This window comes from Gobius niger (genome assembly GCF_951799975.1).
Source record: "Gobius niger genome assembly, chromosome: 19".
Taxonomy (NCBI): Eukaryota; Metazoa; Chordata; class Actinopteri; order Gobiiformes; family Gobiidae; genus Gobius; species Gobius niger.
In genome coordinates, this window is record NC_136870.1 from 15,185,718 (window position 1) to 15,208,160 (window position 22,443).

The window sequence follows — 22,443 nt, forward strand, 5'->3', positions numbered from 1 at the left end:
AAACTCTAAGTGCTTAAGATGTTTGAGGAATGTGAGCTGCGGTAAACACTCATATTTGTTACATTTTAATTTAAGAGATATTTTTGTTTTTGGGACTTAAGGCTTTAACATTTTGTATTTTTTTTTATTATTATTTTTTACTAGTTTTGAACTTGAATTAAAGTATTCAAAACACTCATTATATCCTAAACTAGCAGAGCAGGTCATCGTTAGAGAAGCAACAACACTTTGGGACAATGGGTTACAGACAGCTCAAGTATCATAACTTACCTTAAAGATTCTAGAGCAGTGGCGCTTTTCACAACTTTTCACACCACGTACCACCTCATAAAATATTACTTTATGCCATGACATAAGTCTGTGATGTCTAAAATTTGATATGTACATGCCTCCCCATAAGCTTCTGTCATTTCTAGGCCCTGCATTTTGAATTGTTTATCTATTGGCCATGCTGCTAATTTGATTCCCAACCAGGGGCACATGAACCCCTGGGGGCATCTGAGCTCTTTCAGATGGAGAATAAAAAGAACAATTTAATATATTCTGCAGTACAATGTATAGGTGTGAGTGTGCTTTGTAGATGTACTTACCACTCTTTAAATAAGGTGTTTACTTTATCGCTTTCTAAATAAACTGCTGAGTCCTCGAGGAAGGGGGTTAGTCGGAGCGTAAAAAAGGCCCAAGGGGTATGAAAAAGGTTGGGAATCACAGTCAGGCTATCTTTCCCTTCACTTTTCAATGAACTGGCTGTAGCTGCAGCGGACATTCATATCTATGCGGCGACGCTGTGGTCAAGATCTGCACACGCCGGGCTCTTCAGTCCCAAACAAATGTCTCGAGTGCTTTTTAAACCTAGACATTTAACTGGCTGCGCTTTGCCTTTTTTACCAGGAAGCATTCCAGGCCTGAATGAAGGGCTTGGCCAAGGTCACGCAGAGTTGGAGTTGATTTCAATGTCTATTTATACCTTGGCAAACGCGCTTTCCCGACAAATGAGAATTCAGAAAATAGCACTGGTTCTTTATGTTAATTGAGGCTCGATTGAAGATGTAGAGCCGTATTGAAAGCTGTTGATGTTTATGCAGGCGTTTCTCTGTTTTTGTAGCGATGTGAACGGGGTCATGGGCGGCTTTTTTTTTTTTGCTTTTTCAAATCCATCCGAAACAATTCCTTCTTGTTTTGTCACAAAGTAGGGGGGACATTTTCTCGTTTCTCGGAAGACGGCCTTCTGCATTGTTCGCTGCATGTCGTCCAACATCAAAAACGCAACATTTCTTTTACTCAGGTATACACAAAGGCTTCGCTCCTCCTTGAAACGCAATGGGACCGCGACGAGCGCCTCCCATGTTCCTATATGTCGCCTGTGTGATGGTTTATAGTTCAAGGGTATAGACCGCACAAATGCATTAAGAATAGTGTATACATTCAAAGGGGGAACAAAGGCGGAGACGGGGCTGGCACAGACCACGGCCACGCTCAAGTACAGCCAAACTGTTTTTTTTTTTTCATTTACTGTTGACAGTTTATTTGAGAAAACATATAAATATTCGCTCTGATTCTGTGTCGGGATCACCTTAAATGCTTTGACGCCGTATAAGTGAAAAAGGAGTTGAAATTAAAGCTTATTTGAAGCTCCACAGAAGAGGAATGTTTGTCAAGGTTGTTACAGATGAAATGATGTGATTTGGTGTAGTTGCTGTATATACAGTTACTGAAGGCTGTAATGGCTTTTTTCTTTCTCTCAATCGCTTGATTATGTTTTTTTAAGTCTTTTTAAGCTCATTTACTAACAGAGGTGTTAGAAATATTAATCCATTTCCAAATTTGATTGTGTGCAAAGACTGAGTATAAAGGTATCGCACAATGTTGTCCTGTCAGTGAACTCCAGTCTCCTTCATAATGTGCATATTGTCATGATTTGTTATAAAATACATTTTTAAGACAAAGCTTTGTAGTTTTATTTTACCATTTAGTCATACTATGATAAAAAATAATAATAATAATTTTGAAAAATGTTGTGTATAAATTTGTATCCAAGATTCTTTCTTAACACAGTTTCAAATGTTTTATTGTGACACATTGTACTTTTCGTGAGAGAATAAAATAACTTTTTTTCTATTGGCTTCTATCTAAAGTACTGTGAAGTTAAATAGAAGAAACTGTCATGATGTAGTGCTGCTCATGATAGGCCGTGTCTTCTAACTTTGAGTCATGACTTATCTGAAATAGTGCAAATCTAATTATTTTACAGGTCATTTATGAATGTTTGCAGTTGAATTGTTTACACTCGGGACCATCAGCTTCTGCAGACAGAAACTTTCTGTACACACTATTTTGATAGTAGTTTACTCCTCACTACAGTCTGTGAAGAGAATGTAAAGGTTTCTGATGCAAAAAGGGTTTTGTTAAACAATTAGTGTTAAATTATAATGTTGGTAGAATTGATCAACACTTTCCACAGACAGGCAGCGAATCATCTTTGTTACATTATACTTTAAACACCCTCAGTGTATTCATATATAATTACACATCAGTGCAGGCAGCACTACTTTTCTGCTTTTGGACTTTTAGGGTGAATTGCAAATGTAGTTAAACTTGTGTTAATGGTTTTTTTTAATTTATATATTTTTAGATTTTAAATGTTTCCTATTGCAAATGGGAAATCTCCTGAGCTGACTCCTCTGCCTGTTGTGAATAAGTGAAAGCCACACGTGTGCACATACTAAGTTGCTTTTATTAATACAGAACTGCATGCTACAGAGACTGTACAGCATAAACATTTATTCATTACAAAAACATGGTTTTGTGAACCATTTTAAAATAACAGGAAAAACAAACAAACGGAAAAGATAAGAGCATAAAATAGAACAGGAACATCACAGCCGTTAAGGAAACATTCAAACTATTTATCATTAGCATCTTAATAAACCAGAGAAGAAATCGACAGCTTACAGTCGTCATGTCAACTACAATGGCACCGAGTGGATGATTCTCTTGTAGCTTTTTTACAGCCTCTTGCAACATCAACATGCCTATTTTTTCTATCTACCTATATGTAGAAGTGTACTTAAAAGTGGCAGTTTGTGTATTTTTTTGTATTTAATAGTTTTTTATGAACCTCCTAATATACATAATTTGGCCCGCGTGGGTTTATACAGTATGATGTCCGTCTTTTTATTAGTTTAAATTTTAATATTTGACAATTTGCTACCAAACACATTTGTTATAGCAACATTTATACTACATACATAGCAATCTATGTAACGTCACAGCAAAGAATGGTATCTAAATTAAAAAAATGACAACAAAATGAACAGAAATGTCCCTACAGCATGGTTAGAGGGGCAGAGGAAATTATCACAAAAATTTGGCACGCAAAATCTGTACACAAATCTACAGTCGGGGAGATCGGACTGTGCAATAAAAAAGAAGGGTGTTTTTTTCCAACCACTGAAGACACGGTACCCACTGTCTGCTTCAAGTTAGTCTTTCTTCTATTTGTAAAATGGCTTATCGACGCATCTGTTGAAATGAGCTTGTGCATACTTTTTGTGTGTGAGACCTATACACGGGACACTGAGTGGAATCCAGGTTTTCAGCGCGGAAAAGTAATCCATAATAACAAAACCTTTTTTTAGTGTTTTTCAAATCCTTGTAAAAATGGTTCATTCATATATATAAGTCGCTTAACCTTAAGAAAAAATATTTGTACAATGTATTAATAAACAAATCAAAAAGAGACACGTACAAGGTACAACAAGCAATCTCTAAAGCAATAAATACTACTGGTCCTAGCGTTGTGACAATTTAATAACCCCCCCAACTTACAATTCCCTCCCCAAGCCCCGCCCACTCACCTGACTCCGCCCCAAAAGGTAAACAACAAAGAAAAAGACAACGCAGTGGAAGAATGCATATTTAACAACAGTAACCCTCCCCCACACACTCCCGCCCCTTTATTCTGTACATTTAAACAAGAACAAGTAACATCACAATATTGTTCCTCGGTGAGGTGTCAACACCAGCCTTGTGCCCTCATCATGTTTGTCGATGTCAATGATTGGTTCGCAAGCTCGTATTTAATACAAATAAAGAAGGAGAACCAACTCTTCTGAGTAGGGCTTGCTGAGTATCCTAGCCGACCTTTATATCCATTTAGAAGTGGAACTAAATAAACTTTTCTGTTTGCACGGTTTTAACACTACAAAAAAGACATCAAACAAAATTCATAAAAATTTTGGCAGATTCACAAAGCTATACTACAGCTCATCGTATTTCTTTATAATAATTAGACTTTTTGATAATGATGGGTCAAATATTGACCAATGAACTTTAATAAAACAAAACTAAAATTCCAACGCCTCAATGGCACAGAAAAAAGAAGAACATGAAGCGGAAAGGTCTACAAAGGTGCAGAGCTAAAAAAGGACTATTCTATAGACTTGGTCACTAGCGACAGAGGCTGAGAGGCCGCAGAGGGGAGCAGCGAGCGGGAATGACATAGCAAAGCTGCAGGACGTCCCAAGGAAGACCCCGGCTGACCCCGCGAGGACGGGAGTTCGCCGTGCTCCAGGGACCCGTTGTGGGACGACGCGCCGGACGTTTTGCTGGCCGCCGAGGAGGAAGAGTTGTTGTCTAGCTGAACCAAAGATGGCGGGCCGGTCAGAAGGTGCGCGGGGTGGTGGTGGAGGTGGAGTGGCTGGTGGGCCGGTTTCATAGTCAGTGAGAGAGGTTGCATTTGTTCAGTCTGAGGTTTGGACTCTTTCGGCGAAGGGGAGAGGATCAGCGAGGAGGGGGAGGGTGGGGGAGAGTCGAGTAAGCTTCCGTCCGAAGAGGGAGGACTGGCACAGCTGCCTTCACCTTGGATGTAGCGAATGCACTTTTTTTTTCTCCTGAGGGACAAGGCCAAAGAAAAAAAAGAAGCTTGTTTAGCCACAACAGATTTCTTTTGCTTTTCAAAGACCTCAATGCATCTGCACTTGACAAAAGATCCCCTCTGATCGTACACAAGCCACTACATAGTAATTGGGTTCTTGCTCTTACGTATACTGCATATCCAATAACTCAACTTAAATGCATTAAGCATAGCCTCATTTCAATTGAACATACATTATTAAACAGGGGGAACTTGGTCAAGCAAATAACAGGTGCATTTGGGCACAGACAGATACAAAACGATGCATTCTCATGCCAAGGAAAGGTGATAGAAATGACAGTATAATTCCAAAATCAAAATCACCAGACAGGACAGACATGGAGAAAATTACAAATTTAGCACCAGAAAAGAAAATAGCCAAGGAGAAAAGATGCAAAAGACTGAGACAAGAGATCGAGATGAGCCTCCTAATTGTGTAACGGATGTTCTTTCTCTGAATGGGTCTGGCCCGTTGGGGGACAAAGGAGGGGAATTACATGTCAGGTGTGGAAAGTGTTTAGCTACAGTGAACATTTTACAGTAAGTTTTTGACATTTTAAATACTATAAGGCCAAATGCTATTAGAGTTAATGAAATGTACATGAGCCTTATATTTCAATACATGGTGACTATGGAGCTTTAGATTCCTCCTGTGACAGTAAATCATCTTAAACGGCAGACACCAAATTCTAGCAATTGTCTCTGATTACTGTGACATCGCAAAAGCTACACCCTTATCTAATTGCACTTTGAGCGAGGATGTACATAAACTTAAGCATTCTCGAGTTTACAGCCTGTCTGCAGTAAAAAGCGGCCTGCGCAGCAGCTCTCCCGAGGGTGTCCAAGTTTTATGTATAAAGTCTGCACGATCCCGGCTAACCCCTTGTCTCTGCCCCAAAGACACGAGTGTGAGTGCGCGTGAGGGGTCAAGGCGTCATGTCTGCTCTCCCGCCTGAGGTCGCAACCCCTCCCCCCCATCGGCTGCCGAGTCCCGGGGCCCTAGCGGTGCTCTGGCTATGGGAGGAAGTGGAATAAAGGAGGTGGTTTTGGCCGTATCCAGTGAATGCGGAGTGACTGCTCACATTTGGTTTAGGGGGGATTCTCTGCCCACCTCATCTCTCGCCTGACCCTGGCACTGACCTCTCTCTCTACGATGTATTTTATCACAAGGATGCCTCTAGGATACAGCTTTTTTTTTTTCTTTTTTTAACTTAGAGCGACATAAAGTAGGTTGGTGTTTTTTTTTTAAAGATGCTATTGAAACAGGAGATTAATATTTCTGATTAAACATAGTACAGTTGGAAGCTAAATCTTTCATATTAAAGCCACATGTATCACAAATTGTCCAGATGGATCCAGATCAAAAAGGCTTGGTTTTCCTTTCCGTATTTGTCTAAAAATCCAAATGTATATATTTTTTCTGCATATTATGTCTTACATTGCATGGCCTTATCCCTTATCCCATTTACTCTGGCATTTGGCAACACCATCTCCAGGCATTGCGTCACTTCTGGGTGGCACTGAGCATCGACCCGCGCAAAAAGCTACCGTTTTGGCTCTACACAGACGCTCCCGATAACTGTCCGTCAAACCGCTACAAATGAGCTAATATCCATTTTTTAACAGACATATCGACTCATAGTATGTGCCCGTGTATCTTTATTGATTTCCCGGCTCTCGTGGGAAATTACAGCAGATGAATCTTTTAGGAAATGGGAGCCCAGAGAGAACTTTTAACCTCTCGGCTCCTACAGCGAAACGCCAGAGCTCAGGAGGTGCAGATGTAATGTATTTCTCATGAAGCTCGTTCGCAGCTTGTGAGAGGGAACGTGGGCCAATCAGAGGAGAGCAGCAATGACGAGGGACAGAGAATTCAATTTACTAGTAGTACTAATAATAACTAATCTTTCACTGGACCAATGTTTACTGTTATTCTTAATTTTTTTATAAAATTTGGTGCTAAAAAAAAAAAAAGTATGTCAATGTAGAACAGCAGTACAATGAATGGTGTTGACAGTTGTGTCGGAGAAAAATAAAATGGTGACTGAAGCCAAGACACAGAGAAGGGAGAATTACTTAGCAGAAACAAATACCTACCATGAAAATATTCCCAATTCAAAGACTGCTTGTGTCAGAACAGAAAGACAACAGGTAGGGACTAAGTAAGGGTTATTGAAGAGGAAGAAGAGGTGGGAAAGGAGGAGGAAGAGGGCACAGAAAAGAGTGTCACTCAAAAGGCCCTCAAAGGAAACAGGCCTAAATTTGTCAGCATCACAGTTATCAAGGGTGCCAATTTCAGGACATACATAACAGTGAAGATGGGGAGGACTATCCACAGCCCCGGAAGAAAATGGATTTCAAATATTCACAATGAAACATTGTCGTCTAAATGAATACGAAAAAAGACAAAAAAAAACATCTTATTAGATTATAGCTCCTGCTAAGAAATCCATTTTCTGCCACTGGGCTTGAACCGAGTTCATTGTGAAAATTGGTAGAAATTTACAGCAGGAAATTTCTGAGTGAGGAAAAAGAGATCGCCATCTGTTCATGGCTGGAAACATGTTTTAGAGCGATATCTGAACAAATAATCAAGAGGAAGGATCTGCTGATGTGGATGTCCTCCTCCCAGTGGTACAGCAGTTATACCTGCAGGGTTTGCACCATAAACTCAGCTGGTCAAGCCCGAACAAGGCACGACACTTCTTTGGGGTATTTGCATCTGTTAGCCAAAGAGGTAGACACGTATACACAAACACAGACAAAAAAGAAAAAAAAGGAAAAAGGAAACAAAAATGGACACGTCATTGCACAGACAAAAACATGTAGCCAGGACTTAGGCTTTGGCTGGTCACACTGGGATATCCTCTATGAACACCAAGCTACGGCAGCTCACAAGCGCCTATAGCTTTGACCCGCCCGGTTTCTCTTCAGAATAACTCAGACTAAACTCATTTAACAGTCACAACAGCCATACAAAGAGAAGCTGTTAAACCCTGTTCCCCAAATAGGAGGTCAAACTGAACACTTGTGGCCCAGCGAGAGACCGGCAGGGCGTAGCTGGAGGAAGCTGTGAGGTGGCGATAGCTTGGCCTGGTGCGCACAGGAAGCTAAGAACCACAAGAGCAAGAGAGAAACTGGAAGCACAGAGCAGCAAAAAGCAAAGAGAAAATCCCAGAGTTTTTTTTTGTTTTTTTTTGTTTGTTTTTGTTTTTTTTAGAGAGAGCATTGAGCCCAGCCTTAGCTTGGTCCTGGCCAGTGCAAACACCATACACACCTGCACGGGCCACACCAGTTATTCTGTTGGTCGAGCCCAAAGCGCGCTCGACACTTCTTAGGAGCGCTCAGGTCTGATGTAGCGGCGACAGAGGAGGGGAAGCCAGCAGAGTGGAAGGATAGAAACCCAAACAATGTTTCAAAAATAATAAAAGAAATGAGAAGAAAACAAAACAAACACAGTGAATCTATGAAGGCCAGCAGTAAAAAACCATCACACAGCCATTATTAAGACTTTAGTCGAAACAAAATGCATGCAAATTAGGTCAATTATTATTCTATAAAAAAAAAAAAGGGGGGAAAAACTGCTTGCGGTCATGTTATCTAAAGCTGCAGAAAAGATTAGATCATCTGGGATTTCAAAAAGGCAATGTGAGTGGGACTAGTGCTAGCGGGTTGCTAAAATTGCTCGGTTGTGGGTTAGCTTTAGCCAAGGAAAGATTAAAAAGGCTGGAGCCTCAAGAGTGGGGTCTTTGCTTTAGACCTGGGATCAAACACTTGACTTTATCCAGTAGCATTGGCAGAAAATAAGCCACAGAAAGTTACTGGCTAGCTTACATCGCTAACTTACATCGCTGACTTACATCGCTAACGGCTAATCAGTGTTTGAGCCCAGGCCTAAAAGTGCAGGCCTATCTCGTACTGGCCCGTGGGACAGGCGCAAGCATAGATCAGATACTAAAGCAGTTTATTAAGGAGGTTTACCCTGACACCACATCTTAAACACATAATCTAGCTGTCGTTTTGTCACACAGTATGGTTTTGAATATGCTAAGCTAACTAGCGACGTAAAGGCTACAACCTGGCGCTACAACAACAGCAGTTCAAAAGGAAAGCGGTCACTTAAGCATATTGTATCCTTATGGAACAGTCATAAAGATTTACATTTCATATAAATCAAAGGAAGAAATAAAGTTAGTGAAAAGATACTTTAAAAAAAAATTAAAAGTCAAAATGTCATTAGCACCTGTAATCGGAGGGAGTGAAAGGCAAGGGTTTGGAAAATATTCTCTGTGTTCTGAAAAAAAGAACAGATAAAGAGGCCTTCAAGAAGAAATCCGTCACCAAAATGAGCGCAAAATACATGAGACACAAAGTCGCTCCGGTTTCAAAATCAACATTATGATCAGAGTAGGAAGCGTATGAAAGGTGGGAAATGGATAGATATATAAATACACATTAGCAAACCTCCTTAATTTGAGATGTGAGTGATCAAAAGGCATGCATGAAAGCAAGCATTGGGGGGGGGGCACATGCATAGTCACGCATACACTTCCATATACACATGGTACTGTAGTAATAGTAGTGTCTGCAGGGCACAGGCATCTTAAAACAGGCGTTAATGGCTTCAAGTTCTCAAAACACACATCATCACAATACGCTGAGGGGTAGTGAGGGTTAGGGAGGGTCCGTGGTGGGAGTGTGTGCGTTTGGGGGGGGGTGGGTCATGCATATTCAGTTATTATTAGCAAGGGGAAGGCTACAGGGAAATGGGAGAAAGGGGGTGGGGGGGGTTGCGGGAGGGGTGTGTGTGTTACAAGCAACACTACTATTTAAATATTGCATTGCATTGAGTAGCAAACTATACAACAGCCAAAAAAAAAAAAAAAGAGCCAGGCACAACAACACAGGCAAAAGCAGAAAAAAATAAAATAACTGGCTTGACTTTTATCTTGCAGCATGTCACATCTGCTTGACACATGATGGGGGTCTTCTAATATGGGAGATAATTGCAGCTCACTTACCATTGCTCTCTGCTTGCTGCTTTTCCCTTTTTCTCTTCTTCCTTTTCCCCTGTTGGTTAGCCGCCAAAAAAATAGAAAGAAAAAGAAAACAAGACACAGACAGGAACCTTAGTTATTATATTGCAGAATGCCCAAAACATAAAACAGACAATAGCTCTAGACTTTTTTACGTTATTTATTCATTCGGGCTTCGCTTTTTTTTTTCTCTCTTTTTTTTTTTTTTCCCCTCTCTCGTCTTTGCCCCGCAGTTTTGAAACAGCCACTGCAGGCCAGACTTCCTCCCTCCCCTTCACTGTCTGGTCCTTATCTTCTTCTGTTGTAATCTTTTGTTTCATATTGCACGTCTTGCTTTTACAAAAGTTGATTTGCTACAAGTCGGCAAGAAACATTGTTAAGGTCGTCGCTGCTCAGAGGGTGCTACAGTCGCACGGTTAAAAGAAACTATCAACAATGCTCTATATCTGATTAGGGTGTTCAACTATTTCGAATATTACGATACGGACATTGCGTCACCTAATGTTTGTTTATGTATATTGCGCGGCTTTAGTCCTGGTCACGTTGGGGAAAGAGAAGGGATTCATTATAACTTGAAAAAATAAAAACTTACATAGTTGTCTCGTGCCGACCAGCCGGGGTACAGCTGCATGTGAAGCTGTCGTTCTTTCCTGGCCAGTTCGTAATACTTGGCCTGCTCCTCCCGCGATAGGGCATGCCACTGTGGAACACCAGGGACACAACACAAGAGATTCTTAGAGTCTGGGACAGCGGCCATATTGCTAGACAGCGCAACTGAACTGTAATTTTGTCTAAAAAGTACATTTGGGAACAAAATATGCACTGCACATTGAAAGACAACTTTTTGGACTTTTTACCAATAACCCTTTCATTAAAATGGATCACTGAACACAAAAAGGGGATCTGGATCAAAGTTCAAGGGATCTATGAATGAATTACTCTTTAAATGCTTTTTTGTTTGGATGAACTTGTCCACTAGCCAAGCTATCTTTCAACATTGAAGAAATGGAAGCATATCTTTTTGCTTTGTTTATTTCTTTTCATTCATTCATTCTGCTCCCATAGTTCATTTGACTATTTTATTATTGATATCTGAAAACAATGCTATTCTAAGTTGCATTATCTGATTCTAGCAACTGTATCGGTAAACTCATATCCTCTATGGGGAGTCGTCTTAGCTGAAAGTTTAGTTAAGTTGCCAGTGACTCTTGAGATGACTTTTTACTGTGCCCATTTTGCTCACAGAGTTTACTACATTGTCGCATGTTCATCATAGAGATTAGGCCGTTTGTGCAGAGCCTGTGAACTAAGTCCTCACAGTAAAACAGGGGAATGTCTTACCCTCCGTCCCAGTATCTGGTTTATGGCAGCGCTCTCCTTCAGCGTGCATTCGGCCACCACCTTGGCACGCATCTCCTTCATGTAGAGCATGAAGGCGTTCAGAGGTTTCTTTATGTGCACCTGCTTCTTCTTCTCCTCCTCCTTCTTCGCATCTGACTTCCTGTGCGCACAAATACGAGACACAAGTCAAGTCCTGATCAACAGTTGTATAGCATTATAGCAGCTTGTGTAGAAATTAAAAGAGGTTGAACTATCATGAAAGGATTTTAAGCCATGATTAAGATAAATGTGGGAACCCAAACTCTCACAAAAGTGATATTGTCTACTATACTGTAGAAAAGTAAGTTGAAAAAGTACTCACGAGCTGTTGAGGGAGCTGATGTCGCTGTGAGAGGACTCCTGCTTGACGTTGGGGGTGACGATGGCGGGGTGTGGGATGCCCGTGGTGTGCAAACTGTGGTGGGGGGGCACCATGTGTGGGGGGAACCTGGAGGACAGAAGACTGTGTAAATCGTCAGAATGGACACGGGTGAAATGGGAAGATGAAGCACAAAATAAACAAACAACAAAGACACTACTGCACACGTTTCAATGGCTAATGCTCAGGCCCACTTTTCTTTTTCTTTTTTTTTTTGTTCAATTACTTCTACAGGACTGGGGCTGGCCTTCTACTTGAAGACGTGAATACAACAACACGCATAAACAAACATGCACATGAGCGCGTTCAAGGCTACAGGCGCTATTCACTATTGAAAAAAGAAACCCTCTACTGAGCAGTGGTTCTTCAAGACGATGATATTAGACCATGCACAGTTACAGTACACACAAAGCAATTCTTATTAATCACTAGTCGCTAAACATGGGAATACAATTCTGCTGTATGTGCCCTGCGAACCAAGCGATTTTTATGTGGGGGAAAAACCTTGAACTAATAATAGTTGGTGACTGAAGATGCTGTGTAGATTTTATGATGACACTGAGCATTTTGAAAACATCTGTGCGCGCCTGACAATTACCACCAAATGATTTCGAAGTCTGATTTTGTCAGCTTGCCATTCTCCAATTTACTGATGATAATTTATGGCAGAATTTGAGAAAAATGTGCCTGATATGAAAACTGCTGCAATTGGAAAGGGTAAAGCCTGAGCTATTATCTGCTATGGAAGAATAGATTAAAATGCTCTATCAAAGTCTAGTATCACTTCAGGTATTGGCTCTCTATTTGCTTCCTCCCATCTTTTTTTTTCTGCCAATTCAGCACTGTCAGCAGCTCTGACATTTTTATCTGCCTCCCTCTGCTCTGCTATCATCATTTCATCATCTGCACAGCTGCACACATTCAGGCCAGAAACCTTTATTTGTGAAATGGATTCGAGAACAGCCACCAGACGCGAAGGCGAGGCTGAACCCGAATGTTACGCTACACTTTGTACGACACTAATTATTCGCCTGTGATTATTCCAACCTGCATCTGCATGTGTGTGTGTGTGTGTGTGTGTTTACAAACCACACACACATTTAAGAGAAGAGGATGAAGGAGAGAAAGAAAGATGGAATAATTCTTTTTTTTTTTTTTTTTTTGAAAACAGCTCATTATCCGGCTGTGTCTGGCTGCATGGCTCGGAGCCAGAATATAATGATGAGGATAAACTCGCCAGGAACAACTAGTTTCTGTTGGAGGCCATCTCAGGGGAGTGCCAGTGCGCTCCCCCCTCAAACTCTCTCCCTCTTTCCCTCCTTTTCCCCTCTTCTCCCTTCATCACTGACACATTGGTGTTTGTGCCATGTCATGCGTTGATGGGGAGCTCAGGCAGCACACTGGCTGTATATATCGCCCATCATTAGGGCTGCTGCATTTCCCGCGCTCCCTGCTTCTTCCTCCTTTTTCTCTCTTGTTAAAATTTCCTCTGTTCCAAGATCTATTTTTTTTTTTTCCTCTCCTTCCTTCTACTCCTCCCCTGTCCCCTCGCCACCTCGCACCTCCCTCCCTCCTCCCAGAGCGTAGCACAGGTTATGGTTTAAACATGACGGCCATCTCTTTGAAGGCATCATCCTCATCATGAACATCAGCGTCATCAGTGGCAAAGGACCAATTTATCAGACACAGCAAAGACGAATGGGGGTGAGAGAGAAACGCAAAACGCCCCTCCCACCGCCAACCCTGGGGCTGCGACGTCTCAATCTGAAAGGTGAGGGCGGCTGGACGGAGGAGGGGAGGGAGGAGGGGAGGGAGGGGAGGGGGGGGTCAGCAACGCGGCGAGCCCGGTGTCAGCCAGCGCCATTTAATTGCCGGTGCTAGGCAGTAGCCCCTGCGCCTGTTTAATGTATAATGATCAGGTCGGTTTCGCTTCCACCGCTCCCCGGGAAAAAAGAGAGAGACGGAGCGGCGATGGCGGGGCGTGGGGGGCATATCAAAGGGCAGGCTTAAGCAGAGGGGGCAAAAGGGGGGTCTCCTCATATCCTCCCACCTGTCACACCGTCGCACATTATATAAGGGACCTGCGCCTAACCCCATTATCAAAATAATGTCTTTCATTTGCTCCGCTGGCTACTACTACTACTACTACCACTTTTTCCCTACGTCCTGAAAGAATGTATTTTTTAACAGGACCTGGGTGTAAGGTGCCCAATGCGGGACTTACAAGGTAGCACGTCCGCTCTCCGCATCCTAATTCGACCGCAATGGGGACTTGATACAGGGTAGACTTGGCTCCCTACAAGAATACAAGGCCAAGGCTGTCTTTTTGCTCGCTATTTCCCCCGCCGCCTGCCTACAAATCATCTGAGCAATAACAATGGTGGAAGGCTTTGAACAAAACCAACCATCTGACGGTTCTGCTTCGCTTGAAAATTTGTCAGCAAATTGAAGCCTTTTCTGTCCTGTACACTCGCAACTTTTTCTTTTTTCGGAGACGTGCTAAACCCTCCCCATTTTGCAGAAAGCCCTCCCAAAGCCCCCCATCTATTCAGTTATCCTAATTCAATTAAGGGCCTCATCACAGGGCATTAGCTCTTCCCCGTGGCCAGTCCCCCCCCCCCCCTTCTACACAAGCCAGCCGGCGGATTCAATTAGCCACACTGGAAATAAGATGATCACAATGTAGAGGCGGCCATTACGGGGGCACATTAGCAGTCACTTAAAGTTTTTTTCTTTTTTTTTTGGGAGGGGGGGCCAGATCCCGATGTTGGAACAGGCCCCGGCTCCTGACCCTGAGCTCGAAATTTGACACGAAGTAAATCCAATTGAGTTTAGGAGTAATGTCCGACGAAAGGGGGGAGACATTCATTCATTGGTTTTTTTGGACTCTGCGTAAGCTCACTGCCAAACTTTATTTCAGGGCTGTAAATAAAACTGAACCCCCCCCTCTCCTTTCCCCCCCTCGCTTCTACATGATCCATCAACGTCGCCGAGGCCTAACCAGCCGCCCTCAGGAGCTGCTGTTCCAATCAGGCGGTAATTAAACCAAAGCTCGGATTCGTCCCTCATGTCCCGAAAGTCCCCCTGCTGCAGAGGGCGCTAAGCGGAGGGGAGGAGGAGGAGGAGGAGGAGGAGGACAGGACAGGAGGAGGCGGAGTACAGAGTGGGAGGCTGTTTGTTTTATTTGCCGCTTTTTTGGCTGCTCCAGCGCCACAAATCACCAGCTTTTTTCAGTCACCCTAAATTAATTCTCCTCGCTTCCCACACGATATATAGACGACGCGCGCTCCTCTCATGGGAACAATGAGTTGTTTAACAGGCGCCCGACAAAGACACACACGCATGTATACAAGATGGCAACACATAAGAACGTGGCCTCGTGGGTGCAGTGTAACGCCTTGCACTCGAGAAGGGACCCTAATGGGCTAAAAAAAAAAAAAAACCAAAGTGTCAAGGCCTCGTCTTCTCTCAACTAGTCACCCCCCTTCAAAGTGTTTGCAAGTGTTTGTTTATCTGTCTTGGTTGCTCGAAAATTGCAGCAAGGACATGCGCCGGGCTCGGGCTGACATGCGGCGGGGGTAAACGTTCTTCTGGGGCCTCATTAGAAAAAGATAAATATAATTAATATTTGAGCATGCGAGCCGGAGCAGCACGCTGGAGGATTGGCCCTTTTGAACGCTGAGATGTGGAGTGGGAGCTCTTGTGAAGGGTCTTTTTTTTTTCTTTTTCTTTTTTTTTTGGAGTGAGAAGCTAAAGCACAAGCCCAGTGGCACCTATGAGGGAGCGTGTGCGTGTGTGAGTGCGTTTGTGTGTGAATGAGAGAGTAGCGGGCCTCAACTCACCTTGACATGGATGCGTTGACAGTGAGCGCAGTTGGATAGGGGTGTCTGAAGCCCCCTGTCGTGATTGGATAAACAGGTTGACCTTGCCTGTGAAGAGGGAGGAGAAGAAGAAAGGTGCAAAGGTAAAGAAGGCTGCTTGACGGACGTGCAAGGAGCGAAAGCCCCCGCGTGTCTCGCGCCTGCTCCCCGGACGTGGGCCTCTTTATTCTCATTTGATCAGGACAAAAATCTAGGGGATTGCAGAGCGCGGATCAAAGCCGGGGAAAACTCCGAACAATTTGAGTGCCACAAATCTTGATAGGGATGGCTAATTAAATTTCATAACCCTTCGCTCTGTGTCGACGGAGTGGGGCCCTGTTCCTCCCCGAGCTGGAACTAGGTGTTTTGTTGTGATAATTAAAGACGAAGCGCGGTTTCCTTTAATGGAGCCATCACGCTAATTGAGGTCTACACATCCAAAGACAAACAATAATGAATGTAAATTTATACCAAAATAAAGTGCAGCAAATCAAAGGGCGCCATGACTGCGCTCGGGGCCTCTCTCGGTATTTAGATCGCGGTGAGAAAACATTAAATTAACAGAGCTTAATTTGTAGCCTTTTGTCATATTAACAAGTGTTGACATGAGTTACCAGGGGAGAGCCCCCGTGTGGAATTGTGGGTAAAATACGGCCAATCACAGTTCATTAATGTAATTGGTCTATACAGAGACATGCAAAAGAAGTATGCGCCGCGGAGTAGGGAAGTTGGGGTTGGCGCCGGTCGAGGGAGGTCTGGCTTTTGTGGGTCCAGAGGCCGAGATGGGAGTTAAACACTGAGTTAGACACAGCAGTGGGTGGATGACCCCCTCTGGAGAGGACACACGAGGCACCTTGCTGCCAAAGCTACAAATCTTGAAGGTTTTCTTTTAGTTTCAGTTTAGAAAGTGAAAAAGATGCTTTCAACTAAAACAAATATCAGAAAAACAGCCCTCGATTAGTCACCCTGGACATGAATGGGTTGTAGTTTAAGGTCTGTTTTTGAGCAAATACTGAAGCAAGCAGGAATCACAAGAACAAATAGTCACAACTGCACACTATGATTGTAATATAATGTTATTCTAACTTATCATGTATTTTGCAGCCATAAAACACACAGAGTGATCACATTTTTGTCATAATGTTCACCTCATAACACTGAACCTTTAGTTAAAGGTGCATTATGCAACTTTTTATGCAAAAAAAAGTGTAATTTTAATTATTTGTGTGTCACAGACCTTGTAGTGTCCTAGCAGCTGTAGGAGTGGTCAGCACTGTGCCTTTACTTTCCATCACAGTCGTCTCTATAATGCTCTAGGATCAATTGTTTTGTAGGTTTTCTGGTGGGAGGGTCTGTCTGTAGTGAAAACCTTCCAAACAATTGATCCTGGAGCATTGTAGAGACCACTCTGATGGAAAGTAAAGGCGCCATAGTGACCACTCATACAGCTGCTAGGTCACTACAAGGTCAAATACGAAGAAACATCAAGTTTCTTTTTCAGCATGAAAAGTTGCATAATGCACCTTAAGTTTCTGCCCGCCCACTTTTAGATGCCAAGCCACCAAGACAACAGAATGTAAACACAAATCGATAATACCCCACAGTGATGACACCGTTAATGTTGTGTGAGAAGAGAGTAATAAAAGGTTTCACTTACTGTGGTACTAACCAGCCCAGCGGATGGGGGATTTGGCCGACGGTGCCAGGCGACAGCGGGTAATAAGGAGATATATCTGGAGGATGCGGAGGCCTCGGGATCCCTGTGAAACCGGCGACAGACGGCGGAGTGGAGGTGGACAGACAGGATGATGACAGAGGGAGAAAAAGAGAAAACCAAATCTTTGTCAGCACCGGGATCGGCCCTTTGTGGAGAGAGTCTCACATGTGGAACGGGGCAGACATCACAGGAGGCGGAGGAGGTGGTGGCGGTGGTGGTGAGGAAGGAAGGCCTACGCTGCTGGTGTGTGTACACAAATCACACGCTCGGATCAAAGGGAACCAGACAATGTGAAGCTGGAGGTGAATGGAGGAAAACACCGACGCAATCCCTGTCATGTTTGTCTCAACTAAATCAAGGTAATAACGGAAAGCGACAAAACGCTCGGCCTTGAATGGGATCGTAGATTGGAGCTAATGGCTCTGTGTGGGAATAGACAGACAATTAATCTAACTTTTCATGAGTAAAGTCATGGCAATATAAAGCGTAATGCATGAGTATTTTGACAGTTAGATTCAGAGACGCAAGCTTTTCTATTTTATAAACTACTATGTTACCAGCAGTTGCTTTACTCTACTGTTTTTGATTGTTTTACCTTATGTCAATCTATGGACAATGTTTGTTATGGTGGTTTCTATGATAACGTTCAACTCATCTAAAAATGACAGATTAACAAAGGCCTTGAGTAGCGTTTATATGCTACAAAAATTGTATGAGAAAAAGGAAGAATTCCCTGTGCCGTCATTTTAGTCAGTCTATAGTCACAAGTCTTAACTGACTACACGTGCCAGCCTTATTTGAAAACTATAGTCTTCCCTGTCGTAGTCAGAGACAGCCCAGATGCGGCAGGTGGCATGGCACACACGCACACATGTGATATAAGCTCATCGGCTGCTCTGATTCAGCAGAAAAAACACCCAGCAGAGGCTTAGCGTTTGCCAATTTCCCCCCACAGGTAAACAGCGACAGAGACGTCCAATTTGAGGACAGCTCCAGTCGAGGGCACCGCCGAGCAATCACAGCGTCCACCGTGTTTGCCTTTGCCTTTTTTTTTTTACGGTGGCAGCTGACAGGCGCGGGAACGGCATCGGCGAGACGGCTCCCGATAGATGTCTCGAAAAGGTCTACGTGTGAAAAAGAACTTTTCTTTTCCCCGTGACAAACTTGGGACTGGCAAAATGTGCAAAAGGAACGCAGCGGGGAAGTGTGTGCACCTAAAAGAGCCAGAGATACTACAAGAGGGACTTTCGATGCCGGTGACGCTCGGCTTGTCTGCGCTGATGTTGATATTTTGGTGCGTTTTTGCGGCAAGGTGGATGGAGTGTAAGGCCATATATATCAACCACTGGAACGTGAATTTGTTACACCTGCTTTGTAATAATAAGTAAACTCCACACTCATTACCAGGGTCATCGATAAATCATGGGCTGGATGATGCTTCAAGATCACAATCGTTTGATAAATCGATTTAAGAACGTCCTATTGCATCAAAGTAATCCAACAGCTAAAGGCTACGGGCTGAAATGAAAACGTGACTTGTGCGAGGAACAAAAGGAAAAGTGTATTAAAAGCCAACTCTGCAGAACATTATCCCATCGCCACCCAGCGCACGAGACCTAATACAGCTCATTAATTAATTAAACACTGAGCCCAATTAAGCCGCTCGCATTAGGCACTACATTAAACAGCAGCTGCCACTTTATTCCCCCTTTGTACGGGGCCATCATAATAGAAGAACATTATTACCTAAAACACAGTCAAACCCACCAGAGACAAATGAAAAGCGTGGAATTACTCGGGCCACTGTAGATGCATTAACCAGACTCGATGGGTTAAATGGGTTAACGGGCCCGTGCTCGGCTAAACGGACTTTTATCCTTAGCTTTTAATCGTGTGATAATGTCGTTTTCTTGCTAAACACTACCTGGAGTTACCGTTTTGTTTCATTCATAACAATAGCTGGCAGAGCACTCTCCTCTCTTGCACATCACCGCATTATATTCAGTTAGGCGACAGACAGCGCTAAAGCAAAGGAAGGGAGTTTGAAGAGTCTAGTAGCCGATGGGAAAATAATCGACTTGTCATTATTTGGATGATGAGACGCTTTGCTGAGTTCATCGGGTATTTAACAATGAAAGAAGATCCAGTCTGATAAGATCTTGGCAGGAAGCGTCGCGGTCATGAGATGCTGAGGTCACACGCTGAATTCCACGCTTCATGTTGGGTTTGAAAAGAGACTCTTCAGGTTGTTATTGGCGAAAACCTCAAATACCAAAATGATGACATTAATAATGAGAAGAATCTGGACCAGCTCTTACACTGCAGACCACTCTCGCTGAAGTGTGTCTGTGCAGCTCGTGTTTAGCGTATTGTTTTGACTGCAAGATTACACAGGAAGCACTGGTGATGATTCTGAGATCTACAGTATCTATCAGCTTCGGTCTTGGTTCGGCCTGTCACGATAACAAATTTGAAGTTCGATGTATTGAGACAGGAAAGTATCGCGATAAACGATATTATTGACTCTAACGATACTGGACACTGTCAACTCTGAGGCATAAAAATGAAGGTAAACCTTTGCTCTAACAGTGCATAATCATGTCCTAAAATACCACACAAGCTGCAATAAACATGAAATAGCCTCAACATATATCGTTTATCTGTTATTTATTGAACAATAAGTCGTCTGGAACTGGTCCAGCTCTTGTTTTGACCTGTGCCACGTTTAGATCTGGTGGTACTGTGGCACTGTGAGAGGGTTAGATCGTAACTTCTTGAGATAAAGGTTTTATTGATGAGATTACAAGGACTTTGTTGCTCATAGGGCTGTCATGATAATTACTATATCGACTTATCGTTCAATAAATAACAGATAAACGATACATTTGTGGGCTCGATATTTATCGTCTGTAAATGTATTAGCGTTCCATCCCAATGTTTACTTCACAAAACTTTGATTTCTAACTGAAGCAAATGAAGTTACATTATATTTCATGTTTATTGAAGCTTGTGTGGTATATTAGTCTATCTAGTATCGCTAGAGTCAATAATATCGTTTATCGCGATACTTTCCTGCCTCAATATATCAAACTTCAAATTTGTTATTGTGACAGGCAGAAAGAACCCCTGAGTCAGATTTTCGTTATACTGTTTAAGTTTCCTACTGGTAATGCTTCATGAGCTGGACATCACAGATACATCGTGGGCCACATACCTGTTTTGGGATCCACGTCTGTCTGTAGGTGGGGTGGGGGGTTCCCTGGCGTGAAGTGCTCATTGCTGTAGGTGATCAGAGGCGTGAGCGGGTGCACATGGTGAGGGTGCTGTACCACAGGAACTTTATTCGACTGAAACAAAGAAGACAAAAAAAACAAGACCAGAGTGTCAATATTTGCGTTTAGCAGCGTTTTACAACCGGGTCTGAAGGAAGAACGGCGCTCTCAAATTCTTTCGCTTCTCCGAGAGGTGCCAAACCACGAGGAGAAGCCGCGGTGAAAATAGCGCGGTTTGTAATTAAAAACACTACTTGTGGTGTCACCGTGGAATTCGGTAATACAATCTAAGAGGCTCTGGGGGCGTTTGCCAGTTCACATTTGAGGCCCAGAAGTGAGATGAAGCGGCTCTTAACCGCGGTTTGCAGCAAGTAATCGATCATCTGTAAACCACGGAAAAAAATCAAGCCAGCGCGTGTAAATCTGCAGTCATTAGCAGCTCCAGTTCACTCCACCCGCTCTTCCTCCCGCGTCTATCCTCCCCGGGGGGCCCCCACGGTTCATGGCGGGTTAGGGGTGCATTGTATTAAAAAAGGGTTAGCGAGAGTAGGAGGCGGAGCTAAAAATCCATTTCTGCATTTTTGCCAAATTAGTTTTAGCTATGTAATCTTCTTTTTGTGCTGCTAAGTGGCACACGCAGACCCTCGCTTCTCTCTCTCTCTCTTTTTTTTTTTTTTTTTCAATTACCAAAAAGATTACAGTGGGAGCTTGCCTTTGGGGGCCCTCAAGAAGAAAAAAAAAAAGAAAAAAAGAGAAAACAGCCCGGGACAGAATACACACACTGAACCCCCTCCTCCCCAAACACGAAGATAACCAGATTAGAGCTAGGCTAGTGGCTGCAGAAGCTCCTTATCCTAGCCCTTAGCAGTCAAAGAAGCAGCACTAATCAGGCTTATCATAACATGGGCGACGCTTTCAGGAGCGAGCGTGTACGCGTCGAGCTCATAGGCCACACATCCTCATTAGTGACTCTAAACCCATGCAAAGATATGGAGGAGAAGAAGAAGAAGAAGAAGAAGAAGAGAGAAAAAAAAAAGCTCCTCGGTGGCACCAGACTTTGAAAAACGCTAATAAGACTAGATGTTGGCAGGGGAGCAGCGGGGGCCTGGTTTGCATGATGCTCATTGACAATACAAATGCTGAGGGAAAAAAAAAACAAAATCTAGCAAACCCAAGGGCGACTTTTTAGACAAACGTGGGGCCCGAACTAGAGGCGTAATGATTTACTTAATACAAGGCCCGTGTGAGAGCCTAACACACCAATCCGCCGTTCAAGACGTCTTTGCTCTTTTGGCTTAAGCAGGACGACATTCTGTGAGGATGGAGTAGGAGGAGAGAGGAGCGGAGTGAGGGGGTTGTGGTGGTGGTGGGGGGGGGGGGGGGGGGGGCATTCCCTATTGCCATGGTCCCAATGAAAGATTAATGAACCCCAGCAGAACTCCAGGGAGGCACTGGGACTCTTGGGACTCATTCAGAGCCCTGAGCTGAAAAGGCTGAGGAGAAGAGAGAGTGTGCGTCGAGGCAAAAGAGGGGGGGGGTGGTTGGAGCAGGATTCGGTACGAAGAAACCAAGATGCCTCTCTCGTGATGTTGAAAAATAATAAAGCATCTGTATGTAAAAAAAACAACAACAATGTGGTTTAAGAGTTGACTCTGTATAACCCTATCTAGTGCCCTATCTTCACCTCCCTCCGCCGCTCCTCCCTCGGGTAATGATGTGAAAGAATGTTGTCAATTCTTCATCGCTCTTTGGCCCGCTGAAAAGCCCGCAGTGGTCATTTAAATAAGGGGCTTTTGTCCAGCTGATCCAGGCCATTGAGAAGGCAGTTCAAAATGCCCTTCCAATGAGTGCACATTTAGACGGAGAGTGTTATAAAGGGCCGGG

The 22,443-nt window shown here is 43.4% G+C and overlaps 1 protein-coding gene across 13 annotated transcripts in view; it reads right to left on the minus strand.

Moving 5' to 3' along the window:
• Nucleotides 1-2,716: 2,716 nt before the first annotated feature.
• Nucleotides 2,717-22,443, minus strand: part of tcf7l2 (transcription factor 7 like 2) — an 85,961-nt gene continuing 66,234 nt past the window's right edge. For 3 of the 13 annotated variants that reach the window (XM_079577855.1, XM_079577847.1, XM_079577857.1), the window contains 10 exons: nt 20,502-20,634; nt 17,228-17,330; nt 15,553-15,639; nt 11,654-11,794; nt 11,293-11,452; nt 10,543-10,651; nt 9,937-9,999; nt 9,159-9,209; nt 8,193-8,265; nt 2,717-4,892 (listed from right to left, as the gene is read on the minus strand). In XM_079577855.1, coding sequence (XP_079433981.1) covers nt 4,430-4,892; nt 8,193-8,265; nt 9,159-9,209; nt 9,937-9,999; nt 10,543-10,651; nt 11,293-11,452; nt 11,654-11,794; nt 15,553-15,639; nt 17,228-17,330; nt 20,502-20,634 — 1,383 coding nt within the window. In that variant the 3' untranslated portion in view covers nt 2,717-4,429. Of the gene's footprint in view, nt 4,893-7,011; nt 7,638-8,192; nt 8,266-9,158; nt 9,210-9,936; nt 10,000-10,542; nt 10,652-11,292; nt 11,453-11,653; nt 11,795-15,552; nt 15,640-17,227; nt 17,331-20,501; nt 20,635-22,443 lie in introns of those variants that run through there. The other 10 variants (XM_079577856.1, XM_079577854.1, XM_079577858.1 and 7 more) reach the window with 8 other exon arrangements.